Raw genomic sequence first — 24,055 nt, 5'->3', positions numbered from 1 at the left:
GTGAAATAAAAATGATGATGCGAAGAAAGGATAGGTAGGAGGGAAGAAAGACAGTATTTTGAAGACCTAATTTTTTTTTTATAATTGGGGATTCATTGAGGGTACAATAAGCCAGGTTACACTGATTGCAATTGTTAGGTAAAGTCCCTCTTGCAATCATGTCTTGCCCCCATAAAGTGTGACACACACCAAGGCCCCATCCCCTCCCTCCATCCCTCTTTCTGCTGAAGACCTAATTTTTAAAACAAAATGACCTGGTCCTTGGGAGGGAAACGGATAGCCTTGGTGAACTATCTTGGTCTTTTCCTACAGCTCTGGTGGCCTCTTCTCCCTCCCGAGACACAGAATAAACGACAGTACCCAGCGTAAATTAAAAGCCCCCAACTTTCTTCTCTAAAAGCCTAAACTCCGGGCTCCCGGACCACACTGCCAGACCTAGACAGACCCTCCCACCCTTTGCACTGCACCCCTCCCAAGCTACGGGGAGGCACCCTCTTTGCCTCCAAAGCCTAGGACCCTGGCTGGGGGTGGGAACCCAGGGACTCCATGCCCAGCACAGGAAGGGACCTCAGATTGGTGATTGACCCGCGAGCTCTGACCTTTCCCGCCTGTCTCCCGGGTCAGGATTTAACCTTTTAGTCCTCCCTGTCCCTCTCAGGGCCCCTGGACTAGGGAGAAAGGGAGAGTGTGTGGATATTTGGGGATGGTGGGGGCGGGGGGCCGCGCCTGTGCGGAATTACCGTAGGATGGGGCCCAAACCTGAGCGTTTATTCTACTCCTCACGCCCAGGAATGAGGGATCTGGAGTCTCCTGCGCTGTCTGGTAGCCGCATGCCAAGGCCGAGTTAAACTCTGGGCCCAGTAAAGAACCCGCTGAGGTGCAGAGGGAGCAGAGGGAGCGTCTTTTCCAGTCTTCGTACCCTGTTTAGAACAGTTTCTCTTCGTAGGAAGCCCTCCCATGCTCAGGCAGCAGCCATCCGTTGGCATTTTAGGGATCCCGAGAGCCTGGGCCAGATGGGCAGGAGGCAACAGCGCAGAGCCCGACTGAGGCCCCCACACACACCCCCACAGGCCCAGGTTGAACTGCTTGAGCCAGTGCCAAGAGAACCAGTGAAAAAATCAGGCCAAAATCCCAAGCTGTTGGGCCCCACTGGCCAGGCTTCCTGCCCCCACGCGGATAGCAGGGACCGGCCCTGAACCTGCTCCAGTCCACCAACTTCCAAAAGCTTCTGCCACCGGCGCCCCACAGCGCCGTCCCCCCGGAGGGGACAGAGGAAGAGGGGGGCAAAGTGGAGGCTGAGGAGGCGACTGGAGCAACCCCCGCCCCACAGCTCACCGTGGCCTGGGGTTTTCGCGGTCTCCCCAGCTGGAGCCGGGGGCCGCCAGGAGCCGAGAGCGTTAGGTTCAAATGCATCAAGGCTCTGAAGTCACTTATCCGGTTTCATAAATAATTTTCTTATTACACTTAAGCCCAATTCCTGCCCCCTTCCCGTTCTTATTGCGGGGGTTTCAGCAGCTAAAAAGTTTCTAAGTCGGGTGGGCCGTTGTTTTCCTTTTTCCATCATTAACATCATTAATATAAGCTATCAATAACCCTGTCGTTGGGAGCCGAGTTTCACGGTATTGATCCACGCAGCTATTCATCTCTGCCATGCAAGACACGGAATAATTTTCGCATTACAGTAGCTTGGATTTGCTTTTAATTCATATTTAAAGCTGCAACCGGCTCAGTGGAGCGCTCTGCGAAAGACTAGAGGCGCCTAATTAATAATAAGTTAGAAACGAAGGAAGGCACCAGCGAATAAATAATTAATACAGACATCTATGTCTCTTTGAATATTGCTCCTTTAAAAATTTAGACTTACCCAGGACCATACTATACGTCCGCAATTTATATCACGGGGATGATTTAAGAAAGCTATTTTTTTTCCTTGAAATACAATACTAAATTATTTACAGTGTTTTGCAAACCTAAGTTCCTTCATTAGCCAGCCCCTCTGGTTTGTTCCTTCCAGGTGGAAAACACCAATTTTTTTTTTAATTATCAAAATAAGAATCATAAACTCTCAGCAAGAGCTGCCAACTGAGATTAGGTGGAGGTAGGCTGGGTAACTAGGGCAGAGCTGAGTGTAAGGTCTCCTGCCCTTCAGAAGGGCTGAGGCTGCCACATGGAGGGTTTAGGTAGGGAGGAAAAACAACAAAACCCAAAGTCATTGGCCAGTGACTTTGGATGTTTGCTAGTGCTGAAAGGGACAAAGTTTGAGGTAAACTCAGGGGCCTTAAAGGACCCAAAGAGAGAGAAGGCTGGGCTGGGGGGTACTGTGGGTTCCTCTCATGGCAACAACAACAATAAAAAAAATATGGCATTTTAGAGAGGGGCTATTAAAAGCCAGAATTGGATGGGTGGAGGGAGGGTATTTGGTGGGCCCACACCTACGGTGCATCTTACAAGGGTACATGTGAAACTTACTAAATGTAGAATATAAGTGTCTTAACACAATAACTAAGAAAATGCCAGGGAGGCTATGTTAACCAGTTTGATGGAAATATTTCAAATTGTATATAAAACCAGTGCATAGTGCCCCATGATTGCATTAATGTACACAACTATGATTTAATAATAAAAAATAAAAAGCCAGAAATGGACTCCAGGCTAACCAGGAGGTAACAGTGGACTAAAGTAGGATAGCAAAATTCAAGGGGGTAGGAGTGACTGGAAATCGGAGGAGGTTTTTGTGTGAGAGAAGCTAGGATTTGTTTGCAATGTTGTTAGCAATATTGATTTTTTTTGTTACTTGGATTAATGTATGTTAAACAGGAAAATACAGGCATTAGCCAAGTACATTATAATCATCTATTGTTGAGAGCGAAGTTTCTCAGGTGGTGAGGAGACCAGGGACTGCAAGGCAGTTCCAAGGGTGTAGAAACGTCTCAAGCATCACAAGAATGGAGAAGCATGAATCCTATGTACTCAATTTTGATATGAGGACAATTAATGACAATTATGGTTATGGGGGGGGAAGAAAGAGGGAAGGAGAGAGGTGGGTGGGGCCTTGGTGTGTGTCACACTTTATGGGGGCAAGACATGATTGCAAGAGGGACTTTACCTAACAATTGCAATCAGTGTAACCTGGCTTATTGTACCGTCAATGAATCCCCAACAATGAAAAAAAAAAAAAAAAGAAACATCTCAGGATCAAGTTGGGGCGGCTGGAGTTCTGGGAGGAAGAGCGGGGTGGAGAGGAAGTGGCAGGTTCATCTCCAGCTCATCCCTCCCTCTTTCAGAACTACAGCCTTTAATTTAACCAACCCACTGTCTGCAGACAGCAGCTGCAGCCCCCAACCTTCCTGCTGAACTACAAGATTAGAGGAATTTAAAAAGGTAGAGGTGCTCTTGCCCACTTGGGGGTTCCAAATTTCATCACTTCCCCCCCCACACACTTTCCACTAACACCCCATAGCCCCACCTCCAGGTCTCTTGGCCCTGGTGGCCATCCCTCAAGCCCCTGGAGCCCCCTGGAGCCTGAATCCAGCACAGGGTTGATGGCCTGGGTGCTCACGACTAGCCTGCGTACACATTTACATGCACCCATACCTGTTAGGCCTGAAAAAGAAAAGGAGTGGAAAGGGAGACTCAAGAGCAGCTATTCTCAAGTGCCTGGAGACCATCCTGGCCTCGAACCCCCAACTACAGCCTTTGTGAGCTGACCAGTCTCAAGAAGTGTGCATGGGATTACAGTCCCCACTCAGTGATCCACTGGGACTCTCTCCCTCCCATCACCATTCAGGTGAAGGTCTTTGCCAAGTTCCACAAAAGCTAAAGAGCACAGCACAGGACCCTTTTGGTCTTGGACTGATTCCGGAAGGGGCCAGAGGGCGAGGGTTCAGGGAAAAGATCACTGGGCGCTTGACAACTCCACAATCCTACACCCGGATGGCTCTGGGGTAGGGAGAGGACAGGAGGGCTCGCCTGGAGTCCCTGGGGTTGCACACGCAGAGGCTAGGTCTGGAGTAAAGGGGATGGGAGATGAAAGACAGAGATGCCAAAGGGCCAACTGGGCCCTACCATCAAGTAAAGAAGGTTAAAAGTGTGGAAAGTGTGAAGGGGAAGAAGGGACCAAGGAGGAGGGAAAGAGGGGGCTAGGCCTGAAGAAGCAAAAGCCCTGACCGGGCAGAGGAGGCTAGAGAGAGAGAGGGAACCCACCACACTGGCATTTCATTTTTAAATCTTCTAGGTGTCTGCGGGTCAAATAAAGACAAGGGCTGTAACGATTATTCTGTTAAATCTATGGTACTTGACTGCGCAAACACTAATTGATTAGACACCAAAATGATTTGTTTAAAGAGTTTTCTTTCTTCCCAAGTGCAGCTGCTCTTGGGCCTGGGTGATGCAGGGCGCTGGCCCCCAGTTGGCCTAGAGTCGGGTGGCTGGTCTAAGTGTCACCCACCTGAGGGAGGCTCCCTGCTAGGCGGCGACCTGCAACTTCCGCCCTTAAGTGTTCCTCCTGGGTGAGGGAATGTTGCACTTGAAAATCGTCTGGAAGCAAATTTGCCCTCCACCACCACCCCAGCGTTTCTCATTTTGCGTGCTGAATCTTGGCAGTGTGAAGACCCCTCCTCCTTGTCCCTGTCCTTCCTAGCCCCCATCCTCGGAATTCTCTACTCCCGCAGGCTGCTAATAAAGCGTAGAGCCCCAGATGGGGAGACACTGGACCAGGAGCCTTAACCCGGATCAGAACAACTCATCGCCTCCGCTCCCACCCGGTGGCCTGGACAGGCCTCTTTTGTAATATACTTCAACGATATAAAGTTATGACCAAGAAAGAAAAACTGAAGGGTTGACTAGAGGAGGGCAACTCCCCAGGAACCAAACCCCTGCCTCATCCCCACAGCATCAGGATACCCCTCTCCCATCAGCGTGATGTTGGCTTGAAGCCTTGAAAAGCTCTTGCCGAAGTGAGCAACCCCCGAATGGATTTCAACCCTGGAGAAACCGCCTCTAGTTCACCCGAGAGTCCAGGAAAGCGAGCGGTTTTCTTCCTCCGGGTAAGAAATAGCCAGAGATTCGTGCAGACTGGTCTGGCATCCTCCATCCTCGGATGGCCGCCCGGACTGCCGTTGGCAGTTCCTAGAACCCAGAATCGTCTGGAGTTGGCATGAGCTGACAGTCCTTTGGCAGAACACCTTCTCGTGGGGATTCTGAGGGGTGAGAAGGAAAAGAAATAAAGGAAAGTGCAAAATTCCAGTTAAAAAATATTTTCATGGGTATATGAAACCAGCACATTGTACCCCTTGATTGCACAAATGTACACAGCCATGATTTAACAATAAATAAATAAATAGAATGGATAAATGAAAAAAAGTATTTTCATGGGCAAAAAATTGTAATTTAAGAAGAAAAAAGGAGAAAAGTTAACTGAACAGGTAAACAAACACTGTATGCTAAATAAATCAAAGACTGGGAGAGAGAGCTAGAATAATTGATTACCACATCCTGGGTGCCCAAAGACTGGACAGAAGTCAGTGGTTAATCTTTTTAATGCTTTTCAATAAGAATCACCAGGCCACTCCCTTTCTAAAATTCTTGGTGTTCTAAGCCAACAGCAATTTTCAAAATAAAATTTCTCCAGAAGTTTCTCGTTACTATAGTGGTGAGTAAAGAAAAAATTTTTTTTCTCCAGAGGTGAGGACTCCAAAGGAAGATAGGAGACTGGCAGGAAGCATCCAGGACCAAATCCTTCACCCCCAGTTATCAAGTGCCTACTGTAGCCAGACGCCAAAATGGTGGGTCCTTATAGTTTAATGCTAGACTGGCTACAGGCATCAGAAATGCTGGTGAGTTACTTTCTGAGGCTCTAGTCAAGGAGCCAGCCTTTCCCTGAAAAGCCCTGGGTGGAGGAATTTGTGCCGACATCTAGGCTTGCTGTTTGTAAGGCCAGCAAATGAGAAGCAAACATTTAATGATTCAGAGGGTCTAGAAACATTTCTTAAGAATGGTCCCCCAAACTGGGACTGGGCCATTTGTTACATCCCTACTACTCACAAAAAGAACTAAAGAATTAACTATGGAACTGAGGGCAGATTTTCAGAGAACCTGTGTGACCAGCATTTGGAGGGATGGCCTTGTCCTTTTTCTCTTTTCTAAGCCTGGTGGAGTCGCCAGGTAAATTCTAGCCCAGAAAGCAAAATTGTACTTCCCCTTCCTACGTCCCAGACTCTAAATAAACACCCTAAAATCCTTGTTTTCACAGTGAAAATATTGCCAGCAACAAACATCCAATCAAGTCTTATTTCCCTTTTGCTTACATATATACATTTTCTGCTGGTGACTGACACTAATTTTTTCTTTAAATTCCCTGCAGCTGCTCAAAGTCTAAGCAGCTAAAAACAAGTCCTCCCCCCAATCACACACATTGACCTCCCAATTTTCAAAGGATTCTTAATTCCTTCATCCCCCTTAGAGCACCTAATGGGTGCCAGGCTTTGTGCTGGGCTTTGGAAGAGGGGAGGAAGGAGAGGGACAAAATGACAAAAGCAATCCTAGCCTTCCATCAGGGGATGCTCTCTCTTATGCCCCTCCAACACACGTACATGCACATCACCTTAACCAGGCCTGACACCAGCATCCTGCCTACTCATCACACATACTTAGTAAGAGGAGAATGTTCTGACTGGGCACGGTGGCCTTGCCTATAATCCTAGCACTCTGGGAGGATGAGGCAGGAGGATCTCCTGAGGCCAGGAGTTCAAGACCAGCCTGAACAAGAGCAAGACCCTGTTTCTATAAAAAAAAAAAAAAAGGAAAAATTAGCAGAATGTACGTAGTGGTAGTCCCAGCTACGTGGGAGGCTGAGACAGGAGGATCATGCAGAACCAGGAGTTTGACATTGCCGTGAGTTATGATGATGCCACTGCACTCTAGCCAGGATAACAAGAAGGAGACCCTGTCTCAAAAAAAAAAAAAATTCTGAGACATCACAGAAGAATATAGTAATACATATTTTGGACTAAGAAATCACTGCAATTCAGTCAATTACAAAAAAGCAATGGTTAAATAAACTGTGGAAAGATAAGGGAGATTTGCACACCAAACCAAGACCTACATACACAATTTTTTTAATGTTTTAGAGAAAAATGCCAAAAAAAAAAAAAACATTAAATGAGCAACCCCACACATATTGTGCCTTTCCAGAGCTTTCCTTTGGCTCCTTCTTTAGGAACCAACCAGGCCTCCTTTTCATGAAGCCCCTTGGGATTGGGGGAAGTTGAGTTCACCTGATCCCAGCCGTCTTCAGGTGGACTCCAGGGACTCAGCCAAGAGCCTCACATAAAGGAGGGTTTCCAAGATCAAATTCCTAATTAGCCACACAAAGAGAAAACCATGAACAGTTTGTGCACTTGGTGATATTTACTTCTTTCTTTCTTTTAACAAACTGCCTTTTGGGAAGAGGGTTGTCATAAGGGCAAATCAATCATTTCACCAGGATTAAAATGGGAAGGGGGAAACAACAGTTTAGCTCAAAGACTGTCCACTGTTTTAACCCATTGTTTGGTCTCATATGAGAGCCCCATTCCCTATGCTCCAGGAAAAGAGAACAGAAAAAATAAGGAACTAAGGGTGCAGCTTCCTGCCAACATATTGTGATCTACTAGGGAGAAAATATATGTTTTAAGCTCAAATGCATGTGTGGGTGAATAAGTAGACATAGACATAAGTTTAAATAGAGTAATGGTGTTTTCTGAGTTCCTTTATGTCAATATGTATTCTTCCCAAAGACCTTTTCTTCTGTGGGGAGCCTAAATTCCATAATGTTTCTTATGCAAGTAGACATGAAATCCATTGAGTTGGACTCCCACTTCCAGGGCCTTTGTTCACATTGTTTGGACAGAATGGAAGTGCATTTGGTGGTATTTTCTCTCGTGATAAAACCAGCCAGATATGCCAGTCCAGGACAAGGCCACAATCAAGGAAATCAGGTTGACTGTACCCACTGACCTTTACCTGCCTAGATCGTATCCTGAATGTGCCCTTGTGGTGGCAGGGACTTAGGCAAAGAAATGAGCTTGCTGATGCATTAGCTGATGGGGGCTTCTCTCCAAAGTTTGGCCAGCCTAAACTTTTGCCTTGGGAACTCAACCAAGACTACTATCACGTTCCTGGCCTCTGTAGCGGGGTTGGGAACATTTGCAGTGGAAACACTGCAGCCCGGTGGCCCAGCAAACAAACCCACAGTCTGAGTTTGGCCCAGAACAAGCTTGGTTCATATCTGGACCCAGATACCCAGGTTCTGAGAAGCTCTTCCCGTTGTGACCACCGCTTGCCTGGCGCCGAGGCTCCTCGATGACCCGGCATAACTGCCAGGGGCCGGACAATGGGCACATCTGTCTTTTCTGCAAGGGATGAAAGCACCTAAGCGGACACGGCTCTGCCTTTTGTTACGGATTTTTTTTCTTTTGTAAATGAAAGAAAGCCGTGGCATGTGGCAGCTGGGTGTAAGTCCCACACTGGGGGCCTCCCCACGCGTACCCCAGCAGGCCCAAGGACCAGGTTCGGTTCCGGATGGACAGTGACAGTCAGAAGGGTGCAATCACTCCGGATGCTGAATTGATTTTCAAATCCAGAAGCTTCTCTCAGGGACGCTGGAAAAAGGGCGTCCCTACGGACCAAGCGGAGGCCCCTGCGCCAGCATCCGTCCTGCTGCGTCAGTACTTCTCGAAAGCAGCTGCCTCTGGGTGCTTTACCTTGGAGCGACCACAGGAACCTCTCGCGCCTCGGTGGCCTCACCAGCACCCGGAAGTTAACGTGGGTACCCACCCGGGCACTGGCTCTCCTCTTCCCACCCCCCACGGACCGAGTCTTCGGCGAAGCAGAAGCGCAGCCTTAGTTATGAGCTGAAGAGGAGAAGGACCCAGGCGGCGGGGGACAGTGAGGTATGGCGGGGATTGGGATTCTTAGCACAGAGTACTCTTCTCCCCAGAGCATCGATGAGAAAGCATGGGCAACGAGTTAGTATCCGGGAGGAGGAAGGGTGCGGGGTCAACAGCCTCCAAGGTGACACAGGCCTTTAGGCTATTTGCTCCCCTTCCGCCCCCTTCCCCAACATCATAGCCTGAGCCTTTTAAAGGTAGGCAGGGAAAGCACGGACTCCTAGCAGCCCTCCGGGAAATAAAGCTCAGAGGGCCCGAGTGCAAGGGGCGATGACACCGTCCCCAGCTCCCGGGGCAACCTGCACGGGAAGCAGCAACTGGAGAGAGACCGACGATGGCTCTCCAAGTATACGGCGCGGTGATAGAAGCCGGCAAGGAGCATCCCGGGGCTGGGAGGAGAGATTCCACCCAAGCAAGGGAGACCAGCCGGGCGCCAGTCTCCCGGGATTGCGGCGGCAGGCCCAAACCTTGCTCCGCGCCAGTCCTTTGCACATGCCCGCAGCTACCCGGCTGTCCCGCGCCGCGGGGAAGGCACAGGGCCCCCTCCTTCATTTGTATGGGGACGTCACGGACCCCGCGCGCGGGGACCGAGGGGGCGGGGCCGCGCGGCGCGCATGCGCGCTGCAGCAGGCGGGCGAGAGGGCGGGCCGCCGCGGCAGCAGCGGCGAGCGAACCCCGGCCACAGAGTCTGCAACAGTAACCGAGCCATGGCTGGAGCTGGAGAGTGGCGCTGGCAGGCAGCAGCCGCGGCAGGCGCGCGGGCCGCGTCAGGGGAGCCGAAGGCCTCACAATTCTAAAGAGAGGGGCGAGAGGGGGCCGGGGGCGGGCGGGCTGGGGGCACAGCTCTCTCCCCACCGCGCGGATCCTTTTTGGAAATTAATATTTAAAAAAAAAAAGCCGAGGACGCAAAGAGGGAGGTGGGGGCAAGAGGAAAGGCGAGACACACATTCACACACACAGAAAGAGAGAGAGAGACAGAGCCCCACAGTAAGAGGAAGGAAGGAAGGAAGGCAACAGTCGCCGGCCGCCGATGTGAAGACAGGACTCCGTGCGCTGCTCGCCGCCTCCTGCCCGGCCACATCGATGTTGTGTCCGCCGCTCGCTCGCCCGGATCACGATGAACGCGCAGCTGACCATGGAGGCGATCGGCGAGCTGCACGGGGTGAGCCATGAGCCAGTGCCCGCCCCTGCCGACCTGCTGGGCGGCAGCCCCCACGCGCGCAGTTCCGTGGCGCATCGCGGCAGCCACCTGCCCCCGGCACACCCGCGCTCCATGGGCATGGCGTCCCTGCTGGACGGCGGCAGCGGCGGCGGCGATTACCACCACCACCACCGGGCCCCCGAGCACAGCCTGGCCGGCCCCCTGCACCCCACTATGACCATGGCCTGCGAGACTCCCCCAGGTATGAGCATGCCCACCACCTACACCACCTTAACCCCTCTGCAGCCGCTGCCGCCCATTTCCACAGTCTCGGACAAGTTCCCCCACCATCACCACCACCACCATCACCACCACCACCCGCACCACCACCAGCGCCTGGCAGGCAATGTGAGCGGAAGCTTCACTCTCATGCGGGATGAGCGCGGGCTGGCCTCCATGAATAACCTCTATACCCCTTACCACAAGGACGTGGCCGGCATGGGCCAGAGCCTCTCTCCCCTCTCCAGCTCCGGTCTGGGCAGCATCCACAACTCCCAGCAAGGGCTCCCCCACTATGCCCACCCGGGCGCCGCTATGCCCACCGACAAGATGCTCACCCCCAACGGCTTTGAAGCCCACCACCCGGCCATGCTCAGCCGCCACGGCGAGCAGCACCTCACGCCCACCTCCGCCGGTATGGTGCCCATTAACGGCCTTCCTCCGCACCACCCCCATGCCCACCTGAACGCCCAGGGCCACGGGCAGCTCCTGGGCACAGCCCGGGAACCCAACCCTTCGGTGACCGGCGCGCAGGTCAGCAATGGAAGTAATTCAGGGCAGATGGAAGAGATCAATACCAAAGAGGTGGCGCAGCGTATCACCACCGAGCTCAAACGCTACAGCATCCCACAGGCCATCTTCGCGCAGAGGGTGCTCTGCCGCTCCCAGGGGACCCTCTCGGACCTGCTGCGCAATCCCAAACCCTGGAGCAAACTCAAATCCGGCCGGGAAACCTTCCGGAGGATGTGGAAGTGGCTGCAGGAGCCGGAGTTCCAGCGCATGTCGGCGCTCCGCTTAGCAGGTGAGCCGGCCAAGGAGCTGAGCGCTAGGGGAGTTAAGGAAATGGGAAGCCAAAGGGACGGAAGGAGGGAGGGAAGGAGAGTGGGTTGGGCGCGCTTCACCTCTCCCTCCTTCCCAGAGGTGGGCGGAGGCGGGAGGGGGGTCCCTGTGTCTAGAAGGGCTAACACACTGCCGGGAAGCAGATCTCCTTCCCCAAGGTTTAATGCTTTGGCTGTGGAAGCTCAAAGAGCTAAGCGGCACGGTCTCAGCGGCTGCTGGGGACGCGTTTGTGCTCGGGGACAGCTCTAGAAGCTCGCACAGCGGGAGGCTGAGAGAAATCCCGCACCTGGCGAGACAAGGTCTGTGAGCCGCTTTTCAGCTGAGCACTCCAGGTTTGGGAAGAGGGAGGCAACTATGCGTGGAACTGAGCACAGCTGTTCCTCGCAATGCCCCTGGCACGTACCCGTCGCTGGGCTGGAGCTTACCAGACCTGCGTCACTGTTTGGCTGAACCCGCCACGGTGACCTACTCCCGCGCTTATTCTGTTGGCGCTGGGTGGGCTTGGGGAATCACAATCTAAGAGTGCCGACCAAAGCTCAGAAGCCACTGGGCAGTGAGTGTGTGGTGCGGAAAAGGTGTGAGAGTTAGCGAGCGCTCTGCGCGTGGAAGCGGCTGTGGAAAGGAGGCGGACAGTACTGAGGTCCAGGTGGGAGGGCAGAACTCTGGCCGAGCCCACGGTCTGCCTTCACTGCCGGCTCTCTGAGGACTTTGCATTCGTTTTATTATTCTTCTTGGTGATTTTTGTCTGAATCCCTGTGCAGGCAGGTCAGAGTGTGGAAATGTCCCCCGTCCCGGAGCAGAGGTTTCCCGGGCCTGACCCCGAGCCGCGGGTGTTTCTGAATGGAGCCGGAAGGTCTCGGGGCTCCACACACACGCTGCGTCTGGCTCCCTCAGACAGCGAGTAGGCTAAGGGGACATCCGAGCCCATTCTGAACCCCATCCGGCATTTCAGGCGAATTCTGCGGCCCCCAGGGATGGAAGGTAGAGCTGAGGACAGCGGAGGGCGGACTGGGTTTCAGGAGACGGGGTCGCGTTTGCCAAGTGATTGACCACTGGGTCCCTGCCTTCCCCAACCCCTGTCTCTGCCGGGGGCCCAGGCCTGAGCCTCGGCGAAAAGAAAAGGTAAAAGCTGGAATGAGGGTTTGTTAATTAACTCATCCTTCTCCATTAATTCGTCCCTGGAGAACTGAGAGACAGTCAATCCGCTCTGAGCCGGGGGCACTGAGCCGTTTCACAGTCTAAAATCAAAGCTTGAGGACGAAGCCCCCCGCCCCCACCTCGTGCCTGCCAATGAGAAGCTGGGGGGTGGCAGGTGCCGGCGAGCCTGCGACTCGAGCCCGGACGCGATCTCAAGAGTTCCCTGGGTCTGGTCTTGAGCGCTCAGCTCTCTGCGCCTCTCCCCTGCCTGGTTTTCCAGCCGGGCCCCGTCCTCCTTCGCTCCAAGCAAAGTCCACGCAGACTCCTGCTGCCTGAGCCCGGGAGCCCGGCGAGGCGCGGGTAGGAGAACCGCAGAGGGAGGGGTGAGGCTGACTGGGTGACCCGGCAAATCTCAGGTTCACGCGTTTCCACTGCCCTTGTGCCGCCCGTACCATATCGCCCCCCGTGGGCTGACCAAAACCTTGCGAGCAGCTGGGGTGTCGGAGAGGGTGGTCAAGACGTCTACTGCTCTCCCTGACTGCTCAGCCTCTGCGGATGCCCAAGGTAGTGCCTTTCACACTCCCACGCCAGCCCGGAGCGGGTCTTCAGGACCCAAGCAGCGACCGCCAAGGCCAGCGAGTGGGGCGGGGAAAGTGCGGAGAAGGTGGAAATGGAGAAGGTTACCCCTCCCCGAAAGCTCGATCCCTACCCCGTCTCCTCCCACCCCTTGACGGGCTTGCTTCGGACTTCCATGAAGACTGACTCGTTCTGTGCAGAGGCGACCCCCAAGGCTTGGAAACCTGGGGCGTGAACACCCTCCGACCTCCAAAGCAGAGCTCCAGGAAGCCGCTGTGGTGGGGGAGAGAGCCTAAGTGCTGGGACCCGCACACCGGAGGCGGGGCGCGCGCAGAGACCCAAGTGATCATCCAAGAGGCTCCTGTGTGGCCACCCAGCAGCGGGTGGAAAGCCATGCAGCTCTTGAACGCCAGCTCATGGCTTTCTCTCCAAAAAGTGAAACTAGGAGACAGGCGTTTGGCGCCAAACACGGAGCAAACTCAGCATCCTGAATCCCTGGTGAAAAACGTCGCTTCCATTTTTGTTTCAACTTAAAGGAGTGGTGGGGAGGGCTGGGGCGGAGGGTTCTGTACTGATCCAAGAGGGCCTTCTCCAAGGAACCAAGGACCATCTGGTCAAGCCACAAAAGCTGAGACCTATTTTTAAGTCACTGAAGAACAACGTTGATTAATACTTTCATTTAAAAAGGGGTGGGGGAGGTTCTGAACACTCCAAATGACCTCTAGCAAGCCCTGAGTGCAGCTTTGGAACAAATCACCAGGTGCTTGGCCGGCCGGGGACGTTAGTGCCTGCCCCTCGCTGCCAGCTCCCACGTGCAGAGGTGCCTCCTGCAGCTCTGCTGGCTGCTGCACTCAAAGACCCTCCCCCAGTCTCGTCCCAACTGTCGTTCCAGGCCAAGGTCCACTGAGCTCGGTTTCTTAGCTCCACCGTGGGAGGGAGGCTTCTCTAAGCCCCTCCACGCTCCTCCACGCCCCTCTCTGCGCCCCGAATTCTGCGCAGCCTGTTGAATAGGGTGAAAACCCTCCTCATGCGGCAGTATGTTTGGGGAGGCGCCTTCCCATCACGAAATTACAGCAGCTAGAGGAGGACTGACGATAGGAGGAAATTCTCACCAAATTAACTACCTTAAAAAAAAATCAATATTTGTTCCCTCAATGTAATACTTGCTGCTGCCCCATTAAAACGCAGCGCAACAGGGTTCTCGCACGTGTCCTCTCGGGTGGGGTGGGCGGATGGTTCGGGCCGCGCCTCTGACGTGAGCGCCTATCAAGAGGGAAGGAGATTAGTTACCAATTAAAGATTCCAGAAGGCATCGGCCACACCGCAGGAGCCACCAGCAGGAGAAACACCGGGCCCAGCACGGCAGACCCAGAGACTAAGGCGCATAGGCTGCAGGTTTGGGCGGGGACGAATGATGGACCACCCGGCCCCTGCCATCCTGGGAGACAAGGAAACTAACCGCAAATGGCGGGGAGTGGGGCTGGCCACCAGCACTCAGGACTGTACCCTCTTCCAATCTCAGATTTGCCCCAAAACGACCTGGGGAAGGACCTGAGCCTGGGAGGAGGGGTTCGGTGGGGTGACTGCGATGAGAAAGTCTCGCCTGGCCCAACCTGGGCTGTGTTTGCCTCGAGTGGCCTTGGGGCCTGGTTGGTTGATAACTGGGCCCCACACAAGTCCATTTGCTTTTTTGTTAATATTTATCCCAGGCGGTGACGTTTCGACTATCCCCTTGCCTCCCTGGGCCCCAGGAGCCATGCAGGAATGCAGGAGCGTGACCCTGGACCCTAGGCACCACTCTCCAATCCTCAAAGGCCAGGGCAGGGAGGAAAGCTAGCTAGAGCTGAGCGGGTGGGACTCGGGATCTAGAAGGGTTTCTGGGCCAGAGACCAGGGGGAGAAGGCGTCAAGCGCCACGGTTTCCTCGCGCTCCGCTCAGCGTCTCTGCGCTGCGGGTGTCCAGCATTGCAAGCTGCTTCCAGCTGGCTGCGGCGCGAACAAAGGGCTGGCGGGGCGCGACCGGCCGTGTCGCCTCCGAGCCCGGGGCAAAAGGGGCTGCTCGCGGGAAGCGCTTCCTCCTCGGAAGGCTTGGGTTTGCCTCCTCCCAGCGTGGTAGAGGGACAGCCGGTTGTCAGGGGGAGACCAAAGAGTTCCAGAGTCCGCCCAGGACGAATGGTGGCTTTGGGTCCGGGTAGTCGACTGGCGACCCTCACACACTCACCAGCTGATTTCTAAATCAAAAGGTCTCGCTCTTAGGAACAGTCACCAGAAGGCTCCACGTGACGCCTTTCTGACAGCGTGTATCTGTCCCCTGGAGGGTGTGGGACAATAGTTTCCTCTGTAAAGACCCCATTAGCACAAACCCCGGCGAGGAGACGAAGGTGTGCCTGGGATTAAGAAGTCTGCATACGGGGAGGGAAGACTGGGGCCTCTGGTATGAGCATGGCTGGGATGGGCGACACCTGCTTCTGGGGCTTGAGGACCACTGACGGCTATTGTGTGGCGACGTTGGTGTCAGCGCAGCGTGGACGCCTGCTAGAGACAAAAGAACCCAACAGCCTCTTTGGAAGGAGTGAGGCTATCCCACCAGCCAGTGCAGCCGGGGTCGCGTTGGAAGCATCCTAAGATCCGATCCCGGTATCGAGAGCAAGCCACTCAGCCCAGGGCTCAGGGGTCACTAGAGACCCAGCCAGCCCTCTTGGCTTGAAGTTGACATTTGGGAAGGACAGTGGCAACAATAGCACATTTGTTTTGTAGCAGCAAAGCCACCCGAAGCCCAGGATGCGTCTGTATCTCCAAGCCTCAGCACTCTGCGCTCCCAGGCCCCTCCCCCCGACTTGGGCTCATTCTGAGTCGCCGACTAGCTAGCTGCGCTATCGAAGCTGCTGGCGCCCCCTGCCGGCCTCTGGAGCCCGGCGCCCAGCAAGCGTCCGCGATGCGCCCCGCCGCGGAAAGATAGGCTCACTTGTCTTTGTACTTAGACTATCCGTTGTCGTAGAGACTCTCAAAACAATAGCTGTTTTGATAGGAAGAAGGTGTGAAGGAAAAAGAGAAGGATGTCTGGTGGATCTTTCGAGGTGCCCAACAAAGCCCTACTCATGGAGACATAATTGCCATCCCCCAAATTACACCCCAACTCTAACCTCCCCAAAGATGAGTGTTCAGATTTTCTATCCGAATCGTGCCTTTGTTGGCATGTTTTTATTTGAGAAAAACGCGGTCAGAATAGAGAAGGTAACCCTGGCAGTCTGAAGTCAGAGGTTGAGCGAGCCTGAGAGAGATACGGTTCCGGCGGGTTGACAAGTTGACAATTCCTTTGTTTTGTTGTTTCCTCCACCAGCAAACTGGCCTAGAGTCAGGAGGCAGCCCTGGGGCCTTGATCTTGGAAGTCTTTGTTCCGTCTGGTGTAGAGTTGGTAAAAAGGCGGTCAGAAGCTGACCAGCCCTGGGGCGGCGTCAGGACCCTGGACAGGGCCCAAGCGCCCTGTTGCCGGGTCCAGTTTCTCTTCGCCCTCGGATGGCGACTACGGTGTATTTGGAAAGTTGTAGAGAAAACAAAAATTAACAGCTACTGTTCCAAAGTTTATGAGGGTGGAGGCCCCACCAGGAACAGACACTGGCATAGTCAAGTAATTGAAAAGATCAAACCTATCCGTGTCGATCAGGTAGTGGATCTTTTCGTCCCCCCTCGGCAGCTCTGTGTGTGCGTCTGAGGGCGTGTGCACACCTGCTTATAAAATCGGAATTCGCGTCCCTGTGGGTGTGACAGGGGTTGGATCATTAAGCTAAAACGTTCAGTTCAGTCCCTTTGATCCGCGCTGGGGAAAATCTATAGTCATCTCTCATCTACCAGGTCTTTAAGGAGGTTGTTACGGAGTTGTTTTGATGTCATCATTTCCACATTCTTGGCAAATTCAGCTAATCAGATGCTGCTACACAAAGTTATCAGAAGAAATTGTTCTTACAGAGGATATCAGTGAAATGTATTCCTGATTTTCTTGTAAGAAAGAAAATCCTTACACTAATGTCGGTGGTTAATTAAATAGGACAGTCTCGGGAATCTTGCTCCTGAGCTTGCTAGTTAGAGCCCTTGTCTGTCCCTCAAGTGACAGTGCCCAGTGTAATGTGTAAACTCCACTTATTGGAATATTTAAGCATCAACTTAATATTTTAAATCAGCCTAGGAGCTTTGATGATTTGAATGAGCAATGGCCAGTTTCATTTCAGTCCCCATTAAAACAGCAGGATTTCAGATAAATAAAAGAAAAAAGAAAAAAAAAACAGCAGGATTTCCCCACTCAGGGTAATTGGTAAGGTGGAATGGCCCCCAACCTCAGGTAGCAATAGAAGGAGGATCTTACTGAAGATGTGGTTGTTAGAGGACACATTCCTTATGCTGGAGAAAAGTGTTCCACAAATATTCATTGAATATTATTTTCATTGTGTTTCTATTTAAATAAGATGAATGAGCATCTGCCAGGGAAGAAAGCCACATTATTTCCACATGAAAAAATGTCAGCCTCATAGAGTCCAATAAAAAGAAACTTATTTCTATAGATTTAGTGTACAATCATAAATCTCTACCTTCTATTAATAGGTTTGCACAGTTTCTTATTTTAGTACAAGTGTGTTAATACTAATGAAACTTACTTTTCCCCTGAGATGATAGGATTAGGTTAGGTGACCAATCACAAAAATCTGATTATTTTTAAACACAAAAGTTATTTATCACTAGGTCTTGCTATGGAATATTTCCAAAAGATGTTACATTATCATAAAATTGTAACAAATTCACTTCTAGAAATTGTCTTCTCTTTTAGATAGGTATCTCTTTCAGATGTTAATAACGGCTGGACAGTACTAGATTCTAACTTGTACAACTCATCAGATTTGTCATAGCAATTGATAAGGAAGGAGCTTAAGTTTGTTGTGCACTTTCTCTTTGTCAGATACTGTGGTAGGCACCTAAATGTTTTCATTTAATATTCATCATTTATGCCAGTGGCTCCCAAATCTTTCTATACATTGGAATCACTTCAACCTTTAAAAAAAAAAAAAGACCTGATGCCTGGCTGCAACCCAAGGTATTCTGATGTAATTAGCATAGGGCATGACTTGGGCACTGAGATTTGAATGAGGTGGTTTTAACGTGTGGCAAAGTTTGGGAACCACCAGTCTATGTGGTAGTTACCATTATTTCCCCTGTTGTTCTCTTCAGTGAGGTTAAATAATTACCTGTGAAAACATAGCTGGTGCCCTAAACTCAGCTTTCTCAATTCAAAGCCCAGAACCTTCCTCCCCTTCACCTTGTGTTTCTGTTGACAGTACAGGTCCACCAGGTCAGTGGACCCAGAGTGTGGAAATGTCTGATTCACTGTCACAAACACCCGATTGAGAAAGCCTCTCCATAATAAAGTTCTTAAAACTAAAGGAAGCATACCTTCCTTCTGGGTATGCTAGCTTCTACTCAAAGGTAGTTGCTTATGGAAACTCAATTCTTTTAGACTCAAGAGAGAGTTTTTTGTTTGTTTTTTTTGTTGTTGTTGTTGTGTTGCAGTTTGGCCGGGTCTGGGTTTGAACCCACCACCCTCGGCATATGGGGCCGGTGTGCTACTCACTGAGCCACAGGCACCACCAAGAGAGAGTTTTTAATTACTGTCTTTGGAGAAGCAGCCAGAGGGAATGCAAGGCAGTGCCCCAGTTAGATGGGGAACCCAAGACTCCCTTACCCCTTTGTTCACTTAAACAATTATTGATGAGCAAGACCCATCTCATTAGCTGTGGACCCATGCCTGGAGTAGGGCCCCAGGGCCAGGGCATCCCATGCCTTAAGGCTTTGGCATTCCTCTCTACACCTGGGTAGCAATTACCTTTTTTTTTTTTTTTTTTGCTCCACATCAGTGCCTGCCTTGTTATTGCAAAGCTTGCCTGTTACTTATATTTTAAGACTCTGCACTAAAAAATAATGAGTTGACTAAAACTCTGTGTATCTGCCTTTTGGGGGGCAAGACACAATTGCAAAAGGGACTTTGCCTAACAAATGCAATCAGTGTAATCTGGTTTATTGTACCCTCAATGAATTCCCAACAATTAAAAAAAAAAAAAACTCTGTATCTGTTGACAGTTGTTCAAAGGACAACTCACAGTTTCTGTCAAACACTGCATATTTCCAGGCAGGATGTGTTTCCCAACTTCTTTGCATATGCCATGGGGTACTCAGAATCGAGTTTCTGAGTCACTGCTTTCGTTTTCACATCTGGTGATGATCTCATAGTCCCAAAGAGAGGTTATCGGAGGAACACAATAAATATGTGCTTTTTGCTTTCTTTCCTGTTGTCTTCTAAAACAGATCAATGGGGAAAATTAAATAAACAAACGAGCGAAGCGCGCCACCTAGTGACCTCTGTGCTCACTACAGGTTCCGCGACTGGAGTGCGTGAGAGGAGTGGCTAACGCTATTCGAGTATTGATGGAGTCACAAAAATCGTTCATTAAGGCAATTTAATCTTTGCTATTAAATGTCTTTTCAATTCATTTGGGGTAATTAAGATGCAGTTAAAGTGATTAAATTCTAATTACTTATGCTAGACAAAGACATATTTGTCACACTAATGCGGTTAACTAAGGACTCAGAAAGAAAGTTAACATTTACTTGAAATGATGCAGCTGGAAAAATCAGTTCCTCTTTTCATCATTAATCCAGTGAGCGGGGTGATTATGTAATGGCACTACAAGCTCATTAAAAAGGGGAAGTGCTGATTAAAATGACTGCTAGGAGGAAAACTTGAACCAGAAGTACTTTAGTACCGATTGGTCAGCATTCCTGGGCAAAACCACTTGGTTTTATTTTTTCCCTCCAAGCCACCCACCCAAAGTAGTAAACAGTTCCTGAGTTTTCTCCTGGCATTAAAAGAGGGAAGGATCACAGAAAGCTTTTATTATCGGCCAGCAAACATTGTTAAACCAAAAGATATTTTTAAATGGTAAATGTATTCTTGGGGAAGAGAGGAACCAGGCATATGTCCAGGGGTGGGGAGGAAGAGAATTCCTGCAGAAAATAGCTCCAGAAGGAAAAATTCCACTTCAGACTTTGGAGACCACTTTTCTTCACATGAACACCCTTCCTATTATTAAGCAGTCCTTCTCCCCTCCCCCAGGTCCACACTGACTGCCTCTGATGCAGGGAACAGAGTCCTTTGCACAGGATTATGCTACATTTGATTATTATGCATACTCTGTAGAGTGTTAAGTCCCCCTCCTGCAAATTGGTCTCTTTTAATATTTTTCACATTCACATGTAAAGGCATCTTAGATTATAAACCCTCAAGTCACTGGGGCTATTTTGCCATGATTGTCACAAACAGTTTCCAGAATCTTAGGAAAGCTTAATTATGAGTGCTCGTTGGGGAAGAATGATTTTAAACTTAATGAATTTAAGATTTTCCTTCCTTACAAAAGTGACTCCTAAAGGAGGTACCTACCATTTTTCTGGGGGGAGATGATACAAGGACAAGAATGATCCATCAGGTAACTAAGGTTCAATTTCCCCAGGAGACCCATGTCTTTGGTAGAGTTAAATCTGCTTTTGAAACCATACTTGTGGAGAATCTATCTTTCCTCTGTTTATTTCATTGGATACTATTATCCCTACTTATTTCATAAGCAAAGAAGCTGAAGTTATCAAATTCATCACTCACTTCAGTCAAATGACTACCTTTTTTTTTTTTTTTTGCAGTTTTTGGCCAGGGCTGGGTTTGAACTCGCCACCTCCAGCATACGGGGCTGGCGCCCTACCCCTTTGAGCCACAGGTGCCGCCCTCAAATGACTACCTTTAAAAAATAAATTTTGGTCAGTTATTTGAATATTTATGGAGTCACTATTAATTTTATAGATCATGGTATGCCATATTAAATTACTTTTTAAAAATCTCTGGGAGACATTACATCTGGACCTAAATTTTACCCTTATACAAGAAATCTGATTTAAACATTTCTATTTAATGTTCTCTCTTTTCAGCTGTTTTTCCCAGAAATTCTAGGGGGGAAAAAAGAATCAAGTGTCCTAGAGAAAGGCTTTTGCAGTGATAAGCTCTCAGACTTCAAGTTATTTAACATTTTTGTACCTCAGTCTCCTTAAATGAATTTGGCTTTAGGGTCCCTTCCAGGTCCGACGTTCTACAGTCCATTGTCTACTATGATGATTGTATATCCGCAGCAAAGCCCATCTGGAACCCTGGTCCCCTATCTCAATTAATTACTATCCCCAATATCAGGATTCAACAAAGTGTAGGGCTCAGGAGGCCGGTCTCTTGGGTAGAGTGTCAAGCCAGCCTCTCTGTAGCCCATCCAGTCAGGAGCACTGCCTTCTGTCACAAAAATGCTACAGTTTGAGATTCCATTGCCTGTGTCTTTATAATACAAGCCATTGGCTAGGATATGGATTATTAGGAACTCTTATACACAGCTGGTAGGAAGGATTGTAAACTGACACCTTTGCTAAAAAAGTAACGTGGCACCCTCTTATGATCCTGGACCTACACATCTAGAAATTCTCCTCTTTGGTATATATTCTAGATAAATTCACAAATGCTCCTAGAGATGTGGCAAGACTGTTCATGGTAGCATTGTTCCTACGTGCAAGAAAACAGAAAGAGCCTAAATGTCCACTGATGAGGAATGCATAAATAAATCACCATTTGTTCATATAAGCAATAGTATACCATGATGGAAATGAATAAGCCAGAGCTATACACAAAAGCATAGATTAATTTTAGGAACATTGCTGGGGAAAAAAAGAAGAAAGAAAGAAAAGAAGGCAAACTAGGGTGGAACCCCCCCAAAAAAGGAAAAATATTGAATTTTTTTGGAAAAAAAGAACAAGCTATAGAAAGTCAAACCAGAAAAATATCCACAAAGTTCAAAAGCAAGAAATGCTAAACAACTTACTGTTTAGAAATGCATAAATATGTGGTAAATTTTTTAACACTTTTTTAGGACGTAGTAACTTCCCACCTATAATCCAAAACACGTAGGAGGCTGAGGCAGGAGGTTCAGGTTAGCCCTGGCTGCAGGGGGCTATGATTGTGTCATTGAACTCCAACCTGAGTGACAGAGCAAGACCCTGTATCTAAAACAAACCAAAACAAAACCCTATTAAAAAGTGAATAATAGGGCAGCGCCTGTGGCTCAGTCGGTAAGGCACCGGCCCCATATACCGAGGGTGGCAGGTACAAACCCGGCCCCGGCTGAATTGCAACCAAAAAAAAATAGCCGGGCGTTGTGGCGGGCGCCTGTAGTCCCAGCTACTCGGGAGACTGAGGCAAGAGAATCGCTTAAGCCCAGGAGTTGGAGGTTGCTGTGAGCTGTGTGATGCCACGGCACTCTACCCAGGGCAGTAAAGTGAGACTCTACAAAAAAAGTGAATAATAAACACAAATTCAGGAGAGTGGTTCTCTCTGCTAGGGAAAGGCAAGGAGAGAAGAGGAGAGGCCAGTCTTCACAAGGCAGCTAGTTCTTTTGCTGGGTAGTGAGTTCACAGGTATTCATTTTGTTGTTACGCTTCCTGTCTTACATACACAATCAATATTGTTTTTGAAGCAGTAATTATTATTTTATTTTAACATTGAAGAGGAAGAGATTATTTTTGTCTTATTGCCCAACCCAAACAATTTGGACCAAACAAGCCCCAAGAAATTTTGTATTGTCCTTTCATCAGGTCTAAGCCCTGAATTAAATGTCAGCTTCATAGGAATTACACTCAGCCAATTGAGGACAGGGTGTAAGAAGTAAATGAGGACATTTCATTAAAGGTGGAAAGAAGAGTTAATTTTTTCATTCATTCTCCAGATGAGGAATGACGTGTACAGTACATTTGTCCTTTGGAACTCATAGTCTAGCAGGAAAGAGAGACAAATAGTTTTCTCATACTTGTGTGTGTGTGTGTTGTAGGAAGGAGAAGTTCAAGGTGTAAAGGTGGGTCAATTTTGAAGACATGAAGGATGAGTAGGACTTGAGTCAGAAATGGAGGAAGAAGTTTCCAGGCAGAGGGAACCACAGAATGTGTGGAGGCCCTGGCTAAAATCTGTTTACAGAAGATTTCTTGGATCTGAATTACCATAAAACTGAACACTTATTTCTTCCCTAGCCCTGCTGAGTGATACCATACATTCCCACCAATAACAAAAGGTTCTCAGCTCGGCACCTGTAGCTCAGTGGTTAGGGTGCCAGCCACATACACCAGGGCTGGCGGGTTCAAACCCAGCCCGGGCCCCCTAAACAACAATGATAACTAAAAAAAAAAAAAAAAAAATAGCCGGGTGTTGTGGCAGGCACCTGTGGTCACAGCTACTTGGGAGGCTAAGGCAAGAGAATCGCTTTAAGCCCAAGAGTTTGAGGTTGCTGTGAGCTGTGACGCCACAGCACTCTACCAAGGGTGACATAGTGAGACTCTGTCTCAAAACAAAAAGAAAAACAAAGTGTTCTCCAAGGCTGTGGTTTTCAGCAGTGGGAGCTGTGGGCAGAGGGTTTCATATTCTTCTAGAACAAGTCAGACTGGTGGGGAGAAATGGGGCAGGAGAGCGGGGGAGAATGTATGTTGCTTGACACCTTCCCAGTGATTCTAACATAACTTCGCATTGAAAATTAACATGTTGATATTGAGCATTTAAGAGCAAATTTATTTATTCTACCCATATTTCTGGAATAACCTGTAGCTCCATATCATACTCTGAGTGTGTGTGTATATATAAAATCTTTACCTTCTTTTGATCTTTTTGAAATCAAAAGTTCACTAAAATATTCGAGACCCCTAAAGGAATAATTAATTCTACATGGTCCTTCATCTAAAAAAGTTATTACTGTTGCAAAGGTCCTTACTACTCAAAGTGTGGCTCCCCTTACCTTGTAAGAAATGCGGACCTCCTTGTTCCACGGCAGACCTACTGACCCTGAGTCTGCGTTTGAACAAGATCCCCAGACTGTGTAAATTACAGTCTGAGAAGGCCCATGGAGGGCCATACTATGTCATTCGAGAGGTCCATTTTCTGTCATTTGCCCAAACGCTAGTGGGTGCCTTCTGTGAGCCACGTGCTAGGCTGAGTACCAGCCCATAAGAGAGGAATGATGTGTCCTGCCCTGGAGGCTCACAGAGGGCAGGGA

The 24,055-nt window shown here is 49.7% G+C and overlaps 1 protein-coding gene across 1 annotated transcript in view; it reads left to right on the top strand.

Annotated features, from left to right (window-relative positions):
* The first annotated feature begins 9,768 nt into the window (after positions 1 to 9,768).
* The window catches only part of ONECUT1 (one cut homeobox 1), a 40,144-nt gene continuing 25,857 nt past the window's right edge, over positions 9,769 to 24,055 (top strand). Inside the window, exon 1 of the mRNA XM_053593908.1 lies at positions 9,769 to 11,149. Coding sequence (XP_053449883.1) covers positions 10,045 to 11,149 — 1,105 coding nt within the window. The 5' untranslated portion in view covers positions 9,769 to 10,044. The remainder of the gene's footprint in view (positions 11,150 to 24,055) is intronic.

Source organism: Nycticebus coucang, chromosome 6, assembly GCF_027406575.1.
Source record: "Nycticebus coucang isolate mNycCou1 chromosome 6, mNycCou1.pri, whole genome shotgun sequence".
Lineage (NCBI taxonomy): Eukaryota > Metazoa > Chordata > Mammalia > Primates > Lorisidae > Nycticebus > Nycticebus coucang.
This window is presented reverse-complemented; position numbering and strand designations above follow the sequence as displayed.